Below are 23,060 nucleotides of genomic sequence, written 5' to 3'. Positions count from 1 at the left end.
CTATTTTCTAAGAATGTGCTAAAGGTTTTGCAGGAGGCCAGGAAACCCAATACTAGAAAATGTTACATTTCCAAGTGAAGATGATTTTCTGTTTGGTGCCATAAAAGGAAAGAGGATCCCTTTGGTGTGGACATTCCCTTAGTACTTTCTTACCTATGTGAGTTGCTCAACAGTGGTCTTTCCTACTCCTCAGTTAAAGTCCATTGTTGCCTTTAACTACCCCCTTAGCTTCCAGGTTAGAAGTTAAATTTTGTTCTTAAAGGCGTCCTACATTTAAGACCCCCCCCCCAGGAAACCAGTTCCTCCTGCTTGGGATCTTCTGTGCGTTAGAAATCCTTACTGAGGCCCCTTTTGAACCAGCGGCTTCTGTTTCTCTAAAGTTCTGCACATGGAAATCTGTGCTTCTCGTAACCTTAACTTCTGCTAGAAGGGTCTCTTGAGATTCAGGCATTGATGGCTTCCCCCTTTCCTAATTTTTCATAGGGACAGAGTATCCTTCAGAACTAATCCAACCTTCATACCCAAAGTGGTGAATGAGTTGTCTGTTAATCAGTCCTTCCAATTGCCTACCTTCTTCCCTTCACCTCACTCCTACAGTGAGAGGATTTTGCTTACCTTGGATGTGCATAGACAACTCGGATGTTACCTTGAAAAAACTAAGTCCATTAGGAAGTCTGACTAAGTTTTTTTCTTTTTATCCCAGGACTGTGGGTTTGCCTGTAGCCAAACAAACCATTTCCACTTGGAATGTCTAAGGCAATTGTGTTTTGCTATGAATTTCTTGGGAAGCCTCTATCAACATCTGTTAAGACCCATTCCACTAAATCAGTGGTATCCTCAGGAGCCAACTTTAGAGGTCTAGATACTCATTCTATCCTGGAAGCCACCACCTGGTCATCTGTTCATACCTTTACGAAACATTACAAATTGGGCACTGTTTCTAGGTCCATGGTAGGTTTTGCCAGGGCAATTCTGCATGGATTCCTGGAAAATGCTTCCTCTTAGTTTTCCCCTACTCTGTCCTCCTCCCTGGGCTCCTTTTCACCTTTTGCACTTTCCCAGATGCAACGAATACTGCAGCATTTAATAGGACATAGAATAGTTGTGTAAAATCTTACCATAACCATAGATGTCCTTCTCTTCTATGTTGCAGTATTTTATCCCATCTTCCCCCTACAGTGCTCTTTCCTAGGATGATCTCCTTAGGCTCCTTTTGGACTTCTTTCCTTCTGGGGCTTTCTTATTCTGAAGAATGCATGTGCGGACATCCCCTTTTTGGCTGACGTCTGTGCCTTCATGCGACATCCCACATACAGGCTGTGGCTGTAAGCTTTTGTATACAGGCCAGATGTTGAGTCGATGGGCAGAATACAACCCATGTGTAAAGAATACTGCAACATAGAAAAGAAGGACATCTATGGTTATGTTAAGATTTTACACAACTGTTCTTTATGAATTCCTGCCTTGCACATTGCACACTATTGTCAGTGATGAAAGCATCAGGTCCCATGACTGAAGATTATTTGTATGCCTATTCAACCAAAGCCTGTGCACCAGCTTCATCCCAGCAGAATGGTGGACAACCACCATCATCCCCCTACACAAAGGTGGAACATCCACTGATCAGGCCAGTTATGCTGATGGGCCTACAGTTGCCTGGATTTGCAAGGCCATGGAACGCATTATCATGGACCTTATAAACGAGGCCATTGGCAAACTCCAAATGCTTGATCCCACACAGTTTGGATTTTGTAAAAGGGAGATCATGCCTGTTAAACTTGGTCACCTTCTTTGAAACAGTCACAAAAGCCACAGATGAGGGGAAGGTGGTGCACACTGCCTACCTTGATCTAGCCAAAGCCTTCAACACTATTCCCAACTCAGGCATAACAGATACTCTCCCAGCTAGGCATCAACCCGTATGTTACCTGATTGGTAGCTAACTGGCTCACTGATAGAACCCACTTAGTCAAAATAGGGGAATCCACCTCACGTAGTAGACCCGTAACAAGCTACATACCCCAAGGATTGGTCTTGGGGCCTCTGCTGTTTGAGATATACTTTTCTGAGGTGCAAGCAAAATCCAGTGGTCTGTGGCTGACCAAGTTTGCAGATGACTTCAAGATGGGCACTGTCATAAATTCCCTGGTGATGTGAACATCCTCTAAGAGGGCCTTACCCAAACTAATGACTGGTGCCAGAAGCATGGCCTCAAACTGACTGCCAAGAAATGCATCATTATCCCTTTTGGGGAAAATGGTGTCCTCACCAATTATCACATTAATAACAATGTAGTAAGCATGCAGTCCGTCATGAGGGACTTGGGCACCCAGGTTGATAGCAACCTGACTTTTGACCACCATGTTGTCTCCATTGTACAGAAGGCTTTCTACATGGCCCACCTCAGAAATAAGGGTATTTCATCCAGGAACAAGGAGGTCATAACATCCCTGTACTCCTCCCTTATCAGACCCATTATCAAGTGCAATGCCCCCTTTGGCATTTACCTTGCCAAGCACATGCAGCAGTTGGAGAGACCACAGAGGTTCCTGACCAGGAAAATCCAGTGTTTCAAACACTTATCCTATACAGAGAGGCTGAAAGCCCTGTCCCTCTACTCAGTCTCGTAGAGATTGCTTAGAGGTGACCCGTGTGGCATACAAGGGCGTCTCGGACTCAGCCATGATGGAGTTGCTGCATATCCATAAGTCAAACTCCACTTGCATAACCCACATGCAAGGCCTCCGCCTGGTCTGTGACATTAATAGAACTTCTTGGCGGGATAGAGCTGTGTCCCAATGACTCCCCCATCTGTGGAATAGACTCCCTCTCCATGTCAAGCAGAGTACCTCACTAGCCCTCTTTAAGAGGAACATGGACAACTGGATGGGGAAACGGAAAATATACCCCTGGAATCCCACCTGTGTCCCTGCTTGACAGAGAAAACCGGTGTTGACTTTGTGGAAACATGAGTGAAATTCTTGACTAGGCTTATAAAGGTGTCTGGGCCAATAGCCTACTATCGTTCTATGAACCTATGAAAAAAGAATATAAACTAGTACAACAGTCACACTTGCACTTATGTTTCATTCTAATTATTTCAGGAAACTTTGGTTAATAATTCACACTATGCATGATTTCTGTGAAATGAAACAGATCTTTACATGCTTGGGTCTATAGATAGTATGGAACTGAGTATATGCTAGCATATTCTTAACTGTTAAGATATGCATTGCAGATGGCACAATTTTGCATTGCTTGTTATATTTCATTTGGCATTTTAGGATAAAACATTGTGTTTCTTGCTCTTTCTTTGTACTTTATTGTCAGATTTCTTGTATGTCTTCGTAAGTATTTGTTTTGTCAGCTTTGAACATCAAACCTTGAATGTGCCAATGCTTGAGAAAGAAAAATAAATCTGAATTTCTTTCTTTACTGATTAATATCAGTATGTCTGTTACATTCTTTGTGATGGGTAACTGTCATTACCCAAGAATGCAGTTCTTTATGCATTTCTGGTAAATGTGCTGTACTTGAAATACTTGCTGTGTAGTTTATATTTATTGTTTAAATTGTACTTCTAGGTAACATTTCTGCAATCTCAGTAGAGCATTGTACAAAACATTTCTGAATGTGCTCTGCAAAGGTTAGTGATCTGTTTTCACTTGATCCTCTCTGCTGTATATTCATTCATGGAGTTTTACATCTGTATGCTGTTACTTACACTTCTATCAGAGTGTCTTTTTTTTCTTATGCAACTGAAAATCTGTTTACAGTTAGGCAACTAATGTGTTGTCTTGTCAAATCACAGCTTCTGTACCATTACTGACATTCGTATCACAGCATTTTAAAGATGAAGCAACTGTAAGTAGTTTAAACATTTCATACCATTTTTCTTTTCCTAGCTCTATTCCTAGGCCACATACTACTGTAACAACTGTCTCTGAGACATAGTTGTCTCGGACAAGGTACAAATCTTATAAGGTACTGGCATCATTTCTAGAGATTTAGGTAATGCCCGATTGTCTTTTGGGTTCACCATTTACGGAACTGCTGACTTTCTGTACAGGATTCATTTTCTGTGTGTCTCATTTAAATATGGCCAAAATATTTCAGATGTCACTCTTATTTAACATTTCTCTTCTGTATCTTGACATTGTGCAGTTTTGCTCTTAGTAAATTTAGCAGTTTCTGATCAGGTTTGTATTTGATCCCACACTGATAGATTATCACTTTGATATTTACAGACACTTCCAAATCACTTGTTTGTGAAATAGCTCTTTGGAATATTGCCGATGCTGATAAAATGACAACTGGAAGTCTGAAGAATCTGTATCTTTAGCCTAGTATACACCTATGAGCTTTTCTAATGGTGTTAGAAATGTACATACTTTCGCCCTTACCTCATCTAACATGTGCCTGTATCCCTTGTTTGCATCTGTTACCAAGATAAACTTAGCAGTTTTCATTCTTGGGACCACTTCATCTGCAATCAGTGTAATACTATTAGTTTCATTATTCAGAGAAAAGCAAACAATAACAATATTCTATTTGGTGCCAAGGGCTTGATAATGATATGTCTGCTTTCCATTCACTTTAATTCCTGCTTTGTTCTGCTTCTGAAAGTTGTTGGTACTTTCATGGGAACAGGTGCTTTTAGTATAGTATCCAGTTTTATTTATATGTGATACTTTGAACTTCCAAGTTTGTAAGTTAGTATAATCAAGTAAGAAATATTTGGTATAACCGTGTACAGTTTTCAAGCTCTGTCTGGCTGTGTTGCTTCTGCTGTATGCATCATTTTTTGTTTGTTGTACATCTACCAAATGTTTGACTTGCATTTTTGTCTTAGAAGCATTTTCAGAATTTACTGTATCATATCTTCAGATTATATCTAATCAAATGGGGTTAGGCAAGAATATGAACTGATGCTTTATCATTGTAAAGAATAACATTTAGAACTCCCAAAATGTATCCAGTCTTGCATTTTAAAGACTTGCACATTACTGCTATTTTTTTATTTTTTCAACTACATTTTCAATTAGGCATGTAGTACCAGTTTTATTTTTTTGGTCATGGTCCTTGTAGCTTTATTCCTGTAGTCTTTCTGTTTCTTGCAAATCCCAAACAATTTTAAAACCTTAATCATGTTCCCCTGAGTCTTCCAGTAACACGAGGAAAAGAATTTCAGCTTGGTTAATCTTTGGAAGCAAATTATTCCACAGTGTAAAGTTTCCTTGCTGCTTACAGTTGTATATGTTTAGTTATGGTTTTGTATGGTTTTATTGGAGACCAGAGAGACCACCCATATTTTAAATTATTTCTTATTAAAGAACAGCAGAGTTCAAGTATAACTTTGCTTTATTCAAATACCTGTCCATACCTGTACAATAATATTTTGCATATAATATTAGTGTTTTAATGGAAATTTAACTTCTGCTCTACAAAGATGCCTAAATATTTAAAATGATTTTTTTCTGTTCCTGCCTTGCCTGTTTCACATTTCAAATTTTTTGATTCTTGACCAAAAACAATATTTGCCCTTGTGACATTTATGATCCTGTTGAGTTTCTGATCAGATGTACTGTTCAAAATGCATTTTAGTACCCAAGTCTTTATTGCTTTGTTTTCATCTTAGTATTGTCCATGTAAGATGCATAGCAAACTTAATAGTATGTGCGTAAATATTGCATACATAGGTACAGAGGATAGGGCTGTGGGTGGATTTCATTAGTGACTGGCAATTAGTCACTAACTACCCTTCTCAGCTGCCATCTAGTATTCAGTAGTACCAACTACTAATCCACCTAGGTAAAGTGCTAGATACTCCTTTAATGCGGCTACTTTCAGAAGTAATTATTATGATTCACCCTGCTGAATATAGTTTTCTTAAAAAATGTAATGTCCACATGCAAGTTTTTTTAATTGTAATTATGATATTATGTTAAATACTTATCTGCTGTGTTGGTGGATTTGCCAGTGCAATGTATTCTTGCTCATGGATGTCAGATAAAGGTAGTTGGTGTAGCTCAGATTGTAAACTATTAATAACCATATTTTCCATTAATTTACGTGTTTGGCTTGTAGCTAGTTATAGACCTCTTCTACATTTTTATTAACGGATGTCATAATGGCTGTTCATTTTAACAGCTGAGAGAAAGTGTCACTGTTTTATATCCCCTTTATAAGTATTATCAATGCTAGATGTTCATCATTAAATCACTGCTGCACATACCAAAGCAATATGTAACATCCTGCCAATTGACCAGACCAGCTGGAAAGCTTGGCTTATGAGACAAGTTTCCTGTTGGGGATTGCCTACCACAAAATTTATATTTCTGAAGGAAATTGTTTAAGTTTTATGAAAAAAATATATTTTTGACTAGTTTGGAGTTGTTTTAGTGGTAGTCACTAAAAGTTTCATTCCCATGCTGCAGTAGCTTTTAGGTTACAAGGGTTGTTTTGTCCAATACACAAATGGCCAGCTTCCAAAAGCTGTGGCTTCTTCCCACAGTTTACTCAAACCAGCAGTTGATCAGTTCTATGGAGGGAAAATCAGCAAAGTGGAAAAATCTTCAGTACTTTTCTTGCTGCTTCATGAAGAAGCAGTTCAGTGGCTTCACAAGAGCAGTAGCTGGCACTTGGTCTCCTTTCTGGCAGATATGCCCCACTTGGGGAACCTTTGTGTGTGTGTTTTTTTTGTATTTTTATATATGTATATATATATATATATATATATATATATATATATATATATATATATATATATATATATATATATATATATTTTTTTTTTCCCCTCAACATCTATTTTTAACTTTAGTGGCTCTGACCTTTTAAGAAACCTGATATTTTCTTCAGTATTGGAAAAGTGTCCTATTGGGGACTGCTATTTTAACTTCAGCTAACTTGGGTCATATTTTTGTGAGAAAATGTCCTGCTAATGTAAACTTTTGTTTTTAAACAAAAGTTTTGTGTGATGAAATGTTAATTGGGACAGGGGATTATACAAGTGAGGTGTAATGCTTTTATTCTTTGTGTGACAACTTATCTGCCATTATTTTCTTTTGGACTAATTTTGTTCTAAAAGGGTTTCTAATGGGAATCGTGTGTACTGTTTCTGCATTAAAGTTATGTGCGTGAAAGTGTAAGTTTTGCTGTTTGTGCAGACTATTTGAAAACTTAGTTTCTAACAGACTCGTTCCATCATTTTTGAATCCATCCTCTTCGGTCACAGAATGGATGGTTACTTGCTCCTTCTGGTCTAACGTCTGTCACTCCTAGAAAGAAAAGACACTTGCCAGGAAGCCCTTACTTATTTCTGTGGGCTTGGTCCTTGCCTCAGCTGATGGTGGGTGAATTCGTAGTAGCCAGCAGTTATTCCTCAGACCACTTGCTTTCCTTTCCTGCTTCCATTGTTGCAGTCCTTTCAGCCACCATGAACCAGGAGTTAGCCATGTCCTCTGTCTGTTCTTGTCCAAGATGGGCTTGGGAGAACCATCTTTACTTTGGCATGGGGACATACCAAGAAATGCTGCTGGATGTGTCCAGCCAAAGAGATCTCTTGGTGTGTCAGATATTCTATATCCAAGTCAGTCACTGAAGAGATCTGTAAAGAACAAAAATCATCAGAAGACATGGTATCTATAAGAAAAGATGATGATCTTACCTTGTCATAAAACCCTGGTACACAGAATTCAGTATCTGTAAATCAGGTCAGTTAAAATAATCCTGAGGAAAATGTGTTAGATGATTCTGACTTTGAGAGACTTTCTTTACAGCAGATTCACAAGCCCAGAAATCTGATGCTGGGGAAAACAGGTCATCACAAGCTCTCTTCTCAGATTATTGCCAGGATGGAAGTGTTTTTATGGGAACAAATAGATGTTCCCCTGAACTGTGGGGAAATTATGATACGTTTCAAGTGGATATGCCTCATTTCACACCTGTTCTTCCTCTAGTGCCAGCCTTAGAGGATATATATATAGTGCTACCTGTAACAACTCTGATTCGTAAACTTCAGTCCACTAAAAAGGAGACTGTCAAACTAACAAGTGCTTGCTTTCTTCCTTCAGGCAGATGCTGCAGCAGTATTAACATATATGCTGACGGGGAACAGACTGCTGGTATCATTTAACCTTTCCCGAGTGAACAAGGAGGGGAGGATTTTGGTACATATTTAAGCTAATTTTTTTTCTTCCACTTTAGCATAAAGACTTCTTAACAGTCAGACCCATATGTGGATGTTTGTGCTTTTTTGTATCGAGACCAAGCTATGACCCCCCCCCAAGGGTAGTGCCTGTCTTAATTCTGTTTCCAACATTTCCCAAGTATCTAAATATGCCTTAAGGATTGTGTATGATTGTGCAGATACAGTAGTGCTGGGGCCTCTACTTTGTTTTGAGGAGGCATGCCTGTGTATAAATTCAAAAGTTCTGTGCTGAGGTAAAATCTGAAATTTTGAATTCAGCTTTAGATAAGGTTTTATTTGGGCCCAGCTGGTGGTCAGACAATTTGATGAGAGAGGGAAATTAATTCAGGGAGTTTCTAAGATTTTTCAGGCCCCTCTCCCCTTTACTAATCTTGGATCCTCTCTTATGCCTAAGAAAATGAGTAAGCACTACATTTTCAGGCTAAACAGAGAAATATAACAAATGGCAAGAGGGGAACTATAAGAAATGAGCATCCTTTCCAAAAAGGGACAGTCAGTAACTTTAGAATGACTATGCAGGCATTCCTCCCACCCCCACGTCCCAGCAATTCTCTCTGTACATTCTCTTTTGGCAATAGAGTGTGGCAGACTTGTGGGGATTTAAAGTGGTTCAGGTGCAATACAGCTGGTCCTTATTACAAAAATCTTTCAGGGGAGCTCAGGGGAGCTCCCTACTCTCTGAACTAAACCTAACTTCTTTCCTCAGGTTTTTCAGCACTTGCTCACCCTCAGTCATACAACCAGTGCTCACCCTCAGTCATACAACCAGTGCCATTAAATCAAAGGGGCAAAAACTTGTAGTCCAGAATTTCTAGTACCAAAGAAAGTCTTCTTAGAGACCAGTTCTAGATCTTTTCTTCCTAAATCTGTATGTGGAAGTTCCAAATTTCAAGATTCTGACCCTTCAGAGTCTGTTAGCAGTCATTCCCCTTGAAAGCTTTATTAACATTGGATTTAAACAATGCATACTATCACATTCCCATAGCTAAAGGCTTCAGGAAATTTCTCAGATTTTCTGTGTATGGGTCACATTATCATATCTCTGCATTACCCATTTGGATGGTCTACTGCTCCAAGGGTGTTTACGAAGTGTCTACCTCCAGACATAGCTTATTGCAAGCTGAATGACACTCACATTTGTCCCTGTTTAGAAGAGTTGCTTATCTTTACAGAGTCTTCTCCTGTATGTCAAGCCCTTAACCTGGGTTTCATCTCTTCTGACCAATCTGTGATTCCAGATCAAACATTAAGAAATCCGACTTGATCCAGTCACACAAGACTGTCTTTCTAGGATGTCTTGTATACACTTTGCAGCAAAAGGCTTTTATGACTTGGGAGAAGGTGGAATTTTATCTGGAAAACTTCTGGGCTTCTCATCTTACTCTCAGACTTAAACCAGAGAGTTCCCCAGTATTCATGGTGATATATGACTTTTGTGATTCCTCTTGCCAGGTTACACATGAGAAATATGTATTGGTATCCAAAAAATGCATGATCACAAATTGCACCCTTTGGATTTTCTCATGCCAAACTTGGGCTTTGTTTAAAAAAAAAAAAAAAAAACTGCACTCTGCAATAGTGGAGACTACAAATACAAGCAAATGGAGGGCTCCCCTTTCTCCTCTACCTCTGAGTCTGTTTTAAACTACATACACCTCAGATTTTGCATGAGGGTCATTTTCCATGAGGATAAAGGTGCAAGACCTGTGGAATTTTTCAGACATACCAAAGCACATAAAAAAGATGTCAGTCATCCATGCCTTAAAATCTCCATCTATGGTGCCTCTATAGATGATTACAGACAACACTGTAATATGGTACATCAACAAGCATGTGGTACAAGGTCACAACTTCTGTGCAAGCTGACTATGATTGCTTTGGAGTTAGCTTTTCAGTACCGTTTAACCCTCCAACATCTTAAATTCTGTCTGACTAAAGCATAGTGGCAGACAAACAGAGCAGAACCGGGGCAGTCTCTTATGTATGGAAATTTAAACTAGGGGTTCTTCCATGAGCTGATCCATTTGTGGGGACCACCTCGGGTAGATCTGTTTTCCCCCTTTCAGCACAAAGCTTTGAGAATGTTTTAGTGTGGGAAATGTTAGTTTTTACCTTGTTCGTAAATACAACCTTATGATGATTTCTGTCTTAACCATAGTGTTGAGGAGGGCAAACTCCTTTGGCACAGAGGGCAAACTCCTTTGGCACAGTGGCCTTAATCAGGATTTCTCTCAAAATATCAAGGCTACTAAGCAACTGTGTGCTTTTCCATATCTCCGTCTTACATCTTTTTCTTAGAAATGCTTAGTGACTGGGACTTTGTCATTTCTCCATTTGTTTGCTTTTTGAGTTCTGTTTGCCTCCAAATTGCTTACAGAAGGCTGTATTAGCCAGGGAATTTGTTTCAGTTTAATCTAATCTGCACTTGAGAGCTATTTTTGCTCTGCTTTTTATATTAAACAATTGCAGGATCATCCGTCTTGTGGCAGAAGGTGTTTACCTGGTCTTTCTGAATTGGGAATCACTCTAGAGAGCTCAGTGTGCATAGGAGCCACTTTTGAAGCCTTTTTTTTCTGTGCTGTAAATCAGCAGAGTTTGAGCAGCACTTCCCACTATGCAGTGGTGGTTAGTAGTGCCCTATATAGTAACAAATGCCTAGAGATTAAAATTTTCATATAAATTATAATTGGGTCTGAAACCTGTTTAAACAATGGGGGCATTGTGCAGCCTGTGCATCGAATACCACAGCCATATTCCTATCACTGTATAATATCTTGCCCTTAACCGCAGAAACTACCCTAAGAAATCCCTTTTAAAACCCTATCCTTAATCCTAAACTATTACAGGATTGGACAGCATGGATATGCTAGTTTGGGTCCACTTTTGGAATACTGAAATCTCGAATTTCAGTATTCCGAAATCACAAAGCCGAAAACCCAAAAACACACCACCACGAAATTCAAAATCCCGTACCCACGCTACACATACAGTACACACACAAACATACACAAAACTCCCCCCCCCCACAATTAAACAAACTAACCTAAACTACATATAAGCAGGGGGGCAAGCCACCCTGCACCCCCACACCCCCCTACTTATATATTCTAACTCCGAGATTGCACAAACAGTAACACAAATGAAACTCACACACACATCTTACAGTCTCTCAAACACACACACAGCAGTCACAACACACACTTACACACACTAAACCCCTAACCAACCTACTTGCACACACATACTTACCAAAATTAAGCCCAAACATCCACATTCCGTACCACAGGAAGCAGAAATTCAGAATATCCATGCTTCGGTATTTTGAATTACGCGCTTATGCTGGTTTCGGAAATGTTCCGCTTTGTGATTTCGGAATACTGAAATTCTAAATTTCAGTATTTCGAAATTACAAAGTGGAGCCACTATTTTCTAATGTCTGTGTGACAAGCTTGCATTGTAAGGCAATGTAGGAGTCGTCTCATGTTCTCCAACAACTAGTTAACCATTAAAGGAAATAACACAGTATGCAAGAGGATTGTAAGCAAAAAAAAAATTCCAAAGGAGTGGCTTACGTCATTTGGTGTATCTAGATCCTGCAGTAAATGCAAATCAGAATTCTGAAGTCCATTTGTTATAGAACAATATCATCTCACTGAATTGATTATATTGTGCTTCTTTGTCAGACAATAAATATTTTATCTACAGTATTTTACCTATTGGGTGTGCTTTACTTGCTCTTTACCCTGGAATTGCATTTTCTGCAAGGATCTAGATACACCAAATGGTGTGAGCCATTGCTTTGGTTATTTGTGTATACTTGGGCTGCACTGTAGCAGTCTTTCATCTTGGTAAAAAAAAAAAAAAAAAAAACTTCCTTACAGGCAAAAGTCTATCATACAAATGAGATTGTCAAGAATGCCCACACTATATCCTGGACACATACCACTCACCACACTGACAGATTGCCTTATACTGAGAAACCATCCCAAATCTCAGATATCCAAAGCTGCTGAATGGCAGCACTGCTCTTCAGCAATTACTAAAAACACATCAAAAGCAGCATAAACATCTCAAATAAGCCTACACCCAATGGTCCCCCAAGAGCAAAGCCCATAAGGTAAGCATATACTTTACCTAATACTCTTGTCACTGGGAACTCCATTGTGCGACACACAGATGACCCACTCACTAGGTTAAAGGAGAAAATAGTGGTTAGTTGCCTATCAGGAGCCAGGATCCTCAATATCACTCATGCATGCACTCAAGTCACTGCACGCCAGGTACCAATATGATTCTGTCATAGTCCTATGTGGGTGTAAATAACCTGAGACATATGTTACTGGCTGTATGAAGAGAGATGTAATTGATCATTTGGAATTCCTGTCACAGACAGGTTTGAACTTTGCAATGAGCAGCATTTTACCTTAACCAAGGGTGATGCCACAGAATGAGTGTAAATGTTTGATTTTAATAATTGCCTTAGTTTTTGTTGTCACTCCAAGGGAATCCATCATCTGTCAGCATGGGAGGACATGGTCAACAAACCACTCTGCTTTGCCAAGGATGGGCTGCACTTGTCCCCATAGGCTTTTGGATATTGTCTAAAACTATATCCACCCCTTAGAGCCTTTTTAGGCAATGCAAAAAAAAAAAAAAAAAACTACCAACATAGTGAAAAAGTTTCCAAGCAGCCTTAAGGTGTTATTGATCACTGCTACTAACCTAAGCAAAGAAAACCACACACTTCAATCCCCCCCTCAGTGCCTTCCCTACATTTGGACAAACAGCACAGACTGGGGCCAAAGATGGAGGTGTCTCATTCTACAACTTACCTCCAGATTGGTTAAACAAGATAGTACCATGCTACTTATCCATGTGTAAGTCACCATAGGATAAGGTCTGTCACCACATCATACCTACCTGCAGGTCACCACCAACTACGCTACTCATGGGTGACTTAAGTTTCAGTCCATAGACTGGTTGTTACACTGCCTCGAACTCACAAGCACAACACTCCATGGACTTTAACAAACACCCTGTAACAAATAGTGCACGTCCCAACCAGGGGATCAAACATACACTATATCTGGTACTCACCAACATGCTTTACTGTGTCATCTCACTAGTGAGGTCAGATCACAAAGCTGTCTCCTTTGAAGTAAGAAATCAAACAGGAAAACCCAGCTAAATCAATAAGAGTTAGGAAGTATTCTGAGGCAAACTGCATCCTATTAAGTGACAGTTTATCAAAATTCCAAAACTCCCCTAACCCCAATACCATAGGTATCCTGTAGAATTATTTACAAAGTCTGTATACAAACATATGAATGCCTGCATAGAGGCTTCAATACCTACCAGAAGTAAACCCAAAAGACAACCCACTGGTGGAATCCTTACCTAATCAGGATATGTACTCAAAGGGAAACTCTGGCAAAATCAGAAAGAGCAACCAACCCAGGGAGCTACAGACCCATCAATTTAACAAGTCTAATATGCAAAAATATTGAATTATTGGAAATGATAAATAAGGACGTTGGCAACCTACAGACACTGGATCCATCCCAGTTTGGCTTTAAGGGAAGGCAATGCCTCCTTAACCTGGTAGACTTCTTTGAGAGGGTCACCAGGGCAGTAGACGAGGGTTAAATGGTGCATACTGGTCATCTTTACCTGGCCAAGCCATTCAATATAATACACCGCTCTGGCATTGTTGACAAGCTCTCTCAGCTAGGCATAAATTCCTGTGTAACTCGCCAGATTGCTGGTTAGCTCACAGATGGGAACAAAGCAGTCAGGAGGGATTATTTCCACCAAGAGATCAGCCACCAGTGGAGTACTCCAGATTTCCATGCCAGGCTTGCTCCTGTTTGGCATCTGCTTCTCGGAAGTCAAGGCTAAAGTTCAAGGCCTCTGGCTCACCGATGACTGTAAACTGGTATTATAAATGCCCTCCGAGACACTAAATTTGCCAGAGGGTTTAACATAGACAAATGAGTTGTGCCAAAGCCATGGCCTAAAACTCAGTGTCAAATATGCATTATAATGCCCCTTGGGAAACTGTTAAGTTAATTACTATATCAATAAAACACCCCAAGAATTAGCCCAGTAGTACAGGGATTTGTGAACATATGTAGACAGCAATCTGGCCTTTGGCCAATACGTAGCCAAGATAGTAAGAAAAAAAATTCTATGTCATTTTACTTTTAAGGATATGACATCCAGGTCCAAGGAAGTTACCGTACCACTCTGCTTCACCCTTATCAGACTTGTCATCGAGTACAGTGTCCCATTTGTTATGTACCTAACCAGACACTTGCAATGGTTGGAATGCCCGCAAAGATTTCTCGCTAGGAGAATTCAGGGCATGAATACCCTGTCCCACACTGATTACCTAAAGGCTCTCTCTTCATTCTCCTACATGTTGCTGAGAGGGGATCTTTGCATGGTCTACAGGGCTTCCTCAGACATAGCCCTGATGGATCTGTTGCACGTGCACAAAACAACCCTAGATCCAGGGATGTGAGCTTCATTTCTGACATAAACAGAACTTGCTGAGAGACGGATGTGTCCAAAAGGATCCCTACACTACAGAATAAGCCCTCCCTCCACATAAAATAGAGTTAATCATCCCTGACCCTGACCCTAGTCAAACGAAACCTTGACAGTGGTTGGGAAATTATAAATAGAACCCCCGGTCTGGCTCCTGTGTACCTTATGGACAGGAGCTTTCAGTAAGAAAAGTATTATCCTGACAACCCCCCCCCCCACCAAATCCCTTACTTATATCCCTTCTAGCATGCCCCCACCACCATGTAGACGCTCATTTCTGGATCCAAATGAGTTTTGGGTGCACTGCTAGGCTTGTAAGGTCCCCTGATGGTCATTAGCTTAGTAACGGCCTATGAACCTAAAATCAAAGACTTGGTTAATGTATAAATTACGATGATGAATTATGTAGTAACCTCCTTTTGGCATTAAGATAAAGTGGCCAAGTACATTTCTTTGGCTTGAAGTATTTAGTATAGTTTTGTAGTCTTTGTTTAGTATTTGAAGTAAGTTAATTCCATTTATACTGCTCTTGAATTAGAGTAAGGCAGTGTAGTTTTATAGTAATCTGTTCTGGGTTTAAAGTAAAATGGAGAATTTGTATTGTTTCCTTGTGATTCATACAAGGAAGAACACATGCAGTAACCTGTCTGGAATTAATGCAGGCACCACAGTTCTGTAGTAGTATGCTTCTGTGGTTAAAATAAGGCTGGCAATTGTACAGTAACATGTTTTTTCAATTTGCAAGTGCTGTATTGAACTTGCACAGAATCATTTTTTTTTGTGGGGGGGAGTTAAAGTAAGGCACGCTATACAGTTACTTATTCTTGTGGATGGAGTAGAGTGGCTCAGTTATACAGTAACCAGTTCTTGGCATTTCAAATAAGGTGATGCATTTATATAGTGGCCTGTACTAGGAATTGAAGCAAGACAGTAGAGCTGCATAATAACCTGTTCTTGAGGCAACCAGGCATCAGCTAATTTGCAGACTATATACAGTTGCAACTGTCTACTTTGAATGGAGCTCTGTGTTATCTTTATCATCTTGAAAAGATCACAGCAACTTTTTTTTTAACCTTTTTACTGCTTTAGGAATGTTGCATTATTTCGAGCAAGGAAGCAATATATTTGTGCTGGGTAAAAGGGCTTTCCTTCCCATATTATAATATGTTCTTCCTCTAATAACTGCTAACTTTGTCAGAAACACCAAAGAACTGTACATTCTGGAAAGCAAAACTGGAATATACATGACCAAGTCCTCCAAGAAATGCACATCCTTGCATAATCTTTCAAGTCCAAATGGTTACCCACTTGTACGCTGTAGCTTCAGGCTGTTTCTAGACTACTGTCCATCTTTGTCTCTTCTGCATTTCTTTAAAACCCTTAAAAATATTTGTATCTCTGCAGTGTAGCAGTATCTCTTCATGCTTTAATTAGTGGTGGAAAGGATTTTTCTATACATGATCTAAAAGTGTGCTATTAGGCCACTCCAGTGGTATAGATGGATAACGATCTGACGAAGGCCCAGTCCACTTGGACCAGATTAGCAGCTCAGGAAACTGACAGAGCAACAGGGAAGGGATTGGTGTGCCCCACCCAATGTGTGAGGGTTCCTTTTGATAGGTATGGTCCAAAGAAGGGAGTTACCTTTGAACGCAATCAGCAGGGGATCGGTGGTTGGAGAATGGGAATAGATAGCGCATTAAAAAAAAAAATCCCATCCCCTCGATGGAAGCACAAACAAGCCAAGCCCCTCAGGACATCTTCAGGATCCATGACACTCTACCCAGTGAAAACTGTACAAATCCACTGGGGAGTGGGGGTTGGAGAGTGGCTGGAAGACCCAGTGTGTGGACATTGGGTACTGGGGGTTGGTAATGAGAAGGCAAAATAATGTAAAACAATTGTCTATCAACCTGTATTATATCTCCTCTGTTATTACTAAATTGTAGTTTGCCATCTGTACCTTTAAATAGGTACAGTGTAGTTGTTGGTCCTTCATTGTATGCCTGAAAATTATTAGTTGTATCTGATGCTTCCCAGGCTAATTCTGATCTAATGCCTTCAAGTCACTGCTTTTATTTGTCTATACTTGTATGATGTAATTTGCTGCTGTTACTTTTATTTTGAATTATTGTGTTTATTTTGAATTATTGTGTTTATTATGATGGTTATGACTGCATACCAAAGTTCATTTTATTTTTTTCCGTAGTTTTGTCACTGCTAAACTTGAGCTGTTTGCATACCTGTACAATTGTAGCACATCTAATCAGCCAGTCTTCTCAGCCAGTGAGGAGAGTGAGGTGTCATAACCAGTGTGGCTATGTGAATGTTGGTTTAATTAAGGTACAGGCTATTCGAGTGAAACCAGCCTCCTCCAACCTTAAATACAGTCGACTTGTATCTAACGCTGGATTTATTTATCATCCTGACAGCTCATACTACGCAATTCACCAAGCCTGGGTGGCACTACTTGAGGACAGTTGGACACTTGAATAATGGAGGCAGTTATGTGGCATTGACAGATGGCCAGGGAAACCTCACCATCGTTATTGAAACCATGGTAACTAGTTCATCTTGCATCATTCAAGGACATTTGTAGCTTGATTATATATGTTCTAGAAGTAGCGGCATTAAAAGTTCAAGTGTGGGTATTAAATGCTTGTAGAAAAATGTTAACTCTTTATCACAGCATGTTTCTTTTCAGTCCTTAGATAATTCACAGAATATCTTAATAAGAGACTGTGCCTTGGTGGTGTTATCTTAAAGCACATTTTTGTGTTCATACTTTTCTTAAAACATGTTTTTCTCCATTTCTGCTTGATTTTTCGTAGATATTACCTAATTCACCTTTTGAAACAATCCATTATAACATTTTCTAAGTTTTACTAGCTCTTGTTTTGGTGTAATTGTAGATTTCACAATGTACATTTTAAAAAGTTTATAGGGATTAGTCATTTCCATATACTGCTATTTTATGAGCCAAGACGCCACTTCATGTTGTGTCAGCATACTCTTAACAAAAAATGTTTTTCTTGCAGACTGTTTTTAGTACAGTAAATATGCAAAGTAGTGTGATTTTATTTGTAAACTATACGTAGAGTTTTGATAGGTACAGTTGTCGAACTGTCAAGAATTTTAAGATGGTGGCAAACAGAAGAAAACATTTATTACTGTTGCATGACAGTAAATCATGACATGCTGTATTGGCAGTTTTAGTAACGGTTTCCTAACATTTCTGGAAGGAAGTTCAGAAGACTGGCTTAATTTTAGGGGGGACATGTTCAAACAGACTTTATTTGTAGCTTCTTTTTTTTTACAGGAGACGCAACACAGCACTGGAGGATATTTTGATGTGCTACAGGCTTAAGGTTTATGTGATTTAGAAGCAAATATTTGACATAGTGAGTGGAAAGCCAGGCAAGTGTATGAAATGTACTTGCAGTGCATGTCAACACTGCATTGTAGTTCAGCTGAAAAGCTACTTTTTGTGATATTGCAGTTTTTCCTTTCCATGCACCCCCCCCCCATGCACACACTTCTTGTTTGCATCTGAGCACAATTCCCCTCTTTGAACCATGCCTCCTCTTAAGGAGCATCCACAGTAAGTTCCCCCCCCTCCCCCAACCACCACTGCTCTGTCAGTGCTGTAGCTGCTAATGAAACCCAGGTCAGCTTGGCTATAGTTGGGGCTTTATCCCTCTTTGCCACCAGAGCTCCTCTAGGTCTTCTCTTTAGGACATTTTTGCTAATTTCAGTTCAGCATCACTATACTAAAACTTAATTTCTGCTGCATTACCACATTCTTTGCAAACATCCACCTTCATGCTTTGTAGAAGATTTGTAATAGCATTTTCAACAATAGTGATGCCCGTTTTTCACTCTTCTGATTATTGGACCATCTCTAAATTAGTTTATGGTCAGGCTGGATGGGGGTTGTGTATTGTCCTTTAGTTCTCCAGAGCCTTCTCTATTTACACATTTAGTTTATCCTTCTCTCACTATGCCTACTGTGTCCTCTTGCATGTGACATTAGGTGGATAGGATTGTGCCTAATCTTGGGACTATAGTTGTTGCTGGCAATGCATTTATGATATTACACTAATTCCTGGTGCTCTAGGGTGCTGAAGTAGAACTTCACATAAGCAAATTAACTGATCACTGCTACTAACTTAAGTACAGCAGACTTTGACATGGCCTGAACAAACATTTCAGGATATGTTTGGCATGTATGTTTGTTGCTGATAGTAGCTTTGCTTTTTTTTTTCTGGATCCTGTTCTTGCATCTCTGTTGGCTGCTTGCTAAATTTTCTGCCTTAATACCAGCCATGGTCACTGTCTAGCCCCTTATAATGGACAGAACTTATATAACAGATGGGATAGGGTATTTAATGAGACATGGGATACATTGACATACCCAACCTATTTACAAAGGAAACATACTTATCCTCTGGTCAAATGTCTAGTATTGCTGTATTTGCACTCTTGACTTCTCCTACAACATCAGACTGTTAGGGTGCCCCCCCCCCCCAAAAAAAAAAGAAAAAGGTTGCACTAGAAATGTTATCTTCCCTATACTCTCTGACCCACTGCTGAATAATACTATTGACTTTGTGGCTGTGGGTTGGTCCATTTCTTTAAAGAGTGGATGGGTTGGTCCATTTCTTTAAAGAGTGGATAGCTGGAGAAGATGATCACAAGGAAGGTTAGGTTTTGGATACTTTAGAGAAAATAGGGGGAATCGGCAGGATGGTATTTTAATGGAAGGGGAAGAAAGCAGAAATGCTGCACAGGCAGGTTTATCAAGTGACTTATTCACTTTTGTATTTATACAACAGTGATAAGACTGTGTGCAGAAATGGGGAAAGGTAGACTGGGTATTGATGGGGGCAAGTGGACAAATTGCAAGGTAAATATAGAAGAAGCAGAAAAGGAACTTGAGATTTTTTAGATAAATGCAAGTCCTGAATTGGCTGCATTCTATAGGGCCAAGTGAGTTGGGTATTAGCCATTGATGAGAGACCATTTTAGGAACCTGGTAGGCTGGGATGGAGAATTTTTGCTTAACCTTTACTTATTTGGAACTGAGAACTTTGAAACAAATGACCGTCACCAACCTCTCTTCCTTTTGGCACCACCTTAGTTACTAAGGAAAGACTTGGTAGGTTCTGTCATTGGCTCACCAATCACTACTGAAAACTCTGTCCATTTGTTGCTATCTGTACGTGCTCTTGCATCGTTTACTGTGTATGCAAGCAATGAATTTTAAATTGGTTTAATTTGTAGCATTTTGACATCTGCAATAACATTGTTTCTTGCAAATCCCTCTGTGTGGAACAAGAGTACTTCAGCACCTTGGCCAGTTCTCAGCTACTTCAGTAGCCCAGTGGTACAACAACTAGAACACTGATTCAGAAGGCCTGTTTCTGGTGCCACTTCACCAACCATAAAAGGGGCAAGTGTATTACAAGCAAATTACTAGTACTGCATTTCTGACTTTGGCAATCAACTCACCTGTTATCCTTTAAACTTATGATTTGTACCACATCAGATGAGTACTATGCATCAGTTTCTTCTATATTTGTACTACACTAACATTACAGTTCAGCACTCTCAGTACCTCATTTATCATCTCAATATGTGAACATATTGCACATCACAGTGAGGGTGAGGTTTCAAGAATTACTCTAGGTCGAAAAGCAGCCTTCAGTCATCAAACTGTGCCATACAAGGATGCTTATCTCTCTCCTCTGCCTTTCTTTGTCAATTGAGGACCAGTGCTGGGACATACCTTGGTTCGTAAAGTGGCACCAAAAACAGTGAAACAAATATTAAATACTTTTTATCCATTTATAAACCTCAAAATATTATGCTAGGCTGTACTGAATGGTAATAAAATGAACCACCATTTCCCTGCTATTCATATAAAATGTGAAATTTGAACATCATAATCATACTGTTTCCAAACGGTATCAAGTGTGAGGAATGAAATGTAGGTTTTCTCCAGAGTAAGCTATGTAAGCAAATGAGTTGCTTTTTATTTGTTTTTCAGAAGTCATTCAGCTTAGGTGCTATCTCATTTATACAGCACATTTATCTTGCTTGTTACTTACATTGGCTAAGACTGTAAAATTGAACCATTTATGTAACTTAATGAAATACCTTAAACTCTGCACAGTAAGTTTAATAGAAATAAGTGCAATTTCATGTTAGTAAAAAAAAAAAAAAAAAAACATTGTGATGGTGGTCAAGGGATTATTAAACAGTAAGCAGCCCTGGGTGTGGTGCCTTTTGTGAAAATATTTTGACAAATATCTATTAAGGTGGCATAGTCTGTTTTCCAGACATGACCTTCATATTACATTGGTATATTCAGAAAAAATTGCAAAACGTAAGTATAGAATTCCATGGTGAGATTTGTATGTGTGTGCACACAAACTATGTTCATCCTTTATTATAGAGCATTTTGGAAATTACATACTGAATTTCCTTGGAAAGTGAATAACCTTTTCTGAAGTCGATAGGTAAGGCAGTATGGAGACCAGCAAAGCTAGCCACGGTTACCAGTGCAAATCAGGAGTAATACCAGGTAAATATATGTATTTTGGTATGAAATGACGGATCAACAGGTTCATAAATTATGTACGAGAATGTCGTTAGGTCATCTGCCGTCTTTCTGCTTCATTCTAAAATTGTGGTGTTCGACTTTTGTCTAACAGCATACTCGTTCCTTTTTTGACTGCAGACCAAGGCAAGCTTATTATTTTCTCTCTTGTTTAGATGATTACCTTATGGGTAATATTAAGTTGACAGTCTTTCCCTTAATTGAGGAGTTGAGCAAATAAGTGAAGTACCAGGTTTTGTTCACCTATTTATGATTCTGCAGTCTGTTTCAAGTCTATTGCCAAGAGACTGTGATAATTTCGCTTATAGTTGCGCATGGCCTCCCTATTCCTCCTGAGAAAGTCTGCCAAAAGCACTGCTTGACTTAGCATAATCCACACTTGCTCTTCTCTGTAGCTTGCCAGCATACTGTTTAGCAGCGTTCCACTGTTTGCAGTGCTGAGCGGGAATGTTAGTGTGAAGTACTCTTCTGATGTGGTACAAACTGACTTGTAATGAGGAGGGTCATAGTTCAGCAGGATGTTGCTTGACTACACTTGTCGCCTTTTCAGAATTTTATTACCATTAACCAGTTTGTATGTAAAAACATTCACCAGCCTACATATTTGTGGGCTCATATGCTGCTCTGGGTAGGGGATCTTATGTGTCAAATAATTTCAAAGATATGTTTGGGGTTATAGTATGGAGAAGAGAGCACACTGGGGGGGGGTGGATAACGAGGGAAACTTTTAATGGAGCAGGGTGGTATGAATTCCGTTGTTGTGCAGACTAAAGAAGTAAGATGTGAAATTTTCAGCAGTTTATACAATTACACTTGGCATTCACTGCATTGATCAGTAATCAAATGTTGTTTTTTAATGAACTGGCTCTCATGCTTTTATTTTTGTGTGCATTTTCAGACTCATAACCACTCCATCTGCATCCGACCTTCACTACCTCCTTTCAGTGTTTCTCCACAGAATGTGACTTTCAAACTTCAAGGATCATTTGTAAGTAAAATCTTATGCTGTCTGTTATATCTGGGAATAAATGGTACTTTCCACAGTAACCAAATTTATAGCATTTATAGCTCTCCGCTTCTAGAATACCAAAAGTAACATCTGTAAGTTGATAGCTGCACATGAAGGCACAAGTATTTTAAATGTTGTAGCATCATAATTTAGGAGAAAGACGTATTTAAGAAATGTGAGGAATCTCAGAAGATTGGAGTCTGAAAAACATGCTAGTTAAAACAGGATCAGGAAGAAGACAGCCTCACAAACAGAGGAAAAGATAGCTAGTTCATAGCTGTTTAGAGAGCAAAGAGAGGCAAAAGTGATGGTTATCAAAAGGTTACTGAGCGGAGTGAGCAGGTGAGGAGGGTGAAGAAGCAGAGCTGCCAAGTTAATATTGTGCCTAGTGTTCACAATAAAAGACAGTGGAAATTCAACAAATTCAGAGAGAATAGAAATTCAAGATAAGTATGATCCTTGTCATTTCATAGGAGAAAGGGTGATGAAAGGATTCCATAAACGTTGTGGGGTCTAAGGGATTTATTCCAGATGACTTACAGGATTGAGGAGAAGACCATTAAGTAACATTTTTAACAAATCAGGGAACTCAAATTCATAAGTGGAGGTTAAGACTTCTAAACGCTGAAAGAAGACATGAGAGCAAAGCAGAGGCTCGGTGCTGCTGG

The 23,060-nt window shown here is 39.4% G+C and overlaps 1 protein-coding gene across 1 annotated transcript in view; it reads left to right on the top strand.

Moving 5' to 3' along the window:
- The window catches only part of LOC122804309 (galactocerebrosidase-like), a 503,531-nt gene that overhangs the window by 287,108 nt on the left and 193,363 nt on the right, over positions 1–23,060 (top strand). The window contains exons 10-11 of the mRNA XM_044074100.1: positions 17,194–17,321; positions 22,282–22,371. Of these exons, the coding sequence (XP_043930035.1) occupies positions 17,194–17,321; positions 22,282–22,371 (218 nt within the window). The remainder of the gene's footprint in view (positions 1–17,193; positions 17,322–22,281; positions 22,372–23,060) is intronic.

Source organism: Protopterus annectens, chromosome 6.part0 (assembly GCF_019279795.1).
Source record: "Protopterus annectens isolate FY-2018-M chromosome 6.part0, PAN1.0, whole genome shotgun sequence".
Lineage (NCBI taxonomy): Eukaryota > Metazoa > Chordata > Ceratodontiformes > Protopteridae > Protopterus > Protopterus annectens.
This window is presented reverse-complemented; position numbering and strand designations above follow the sequence as displayed.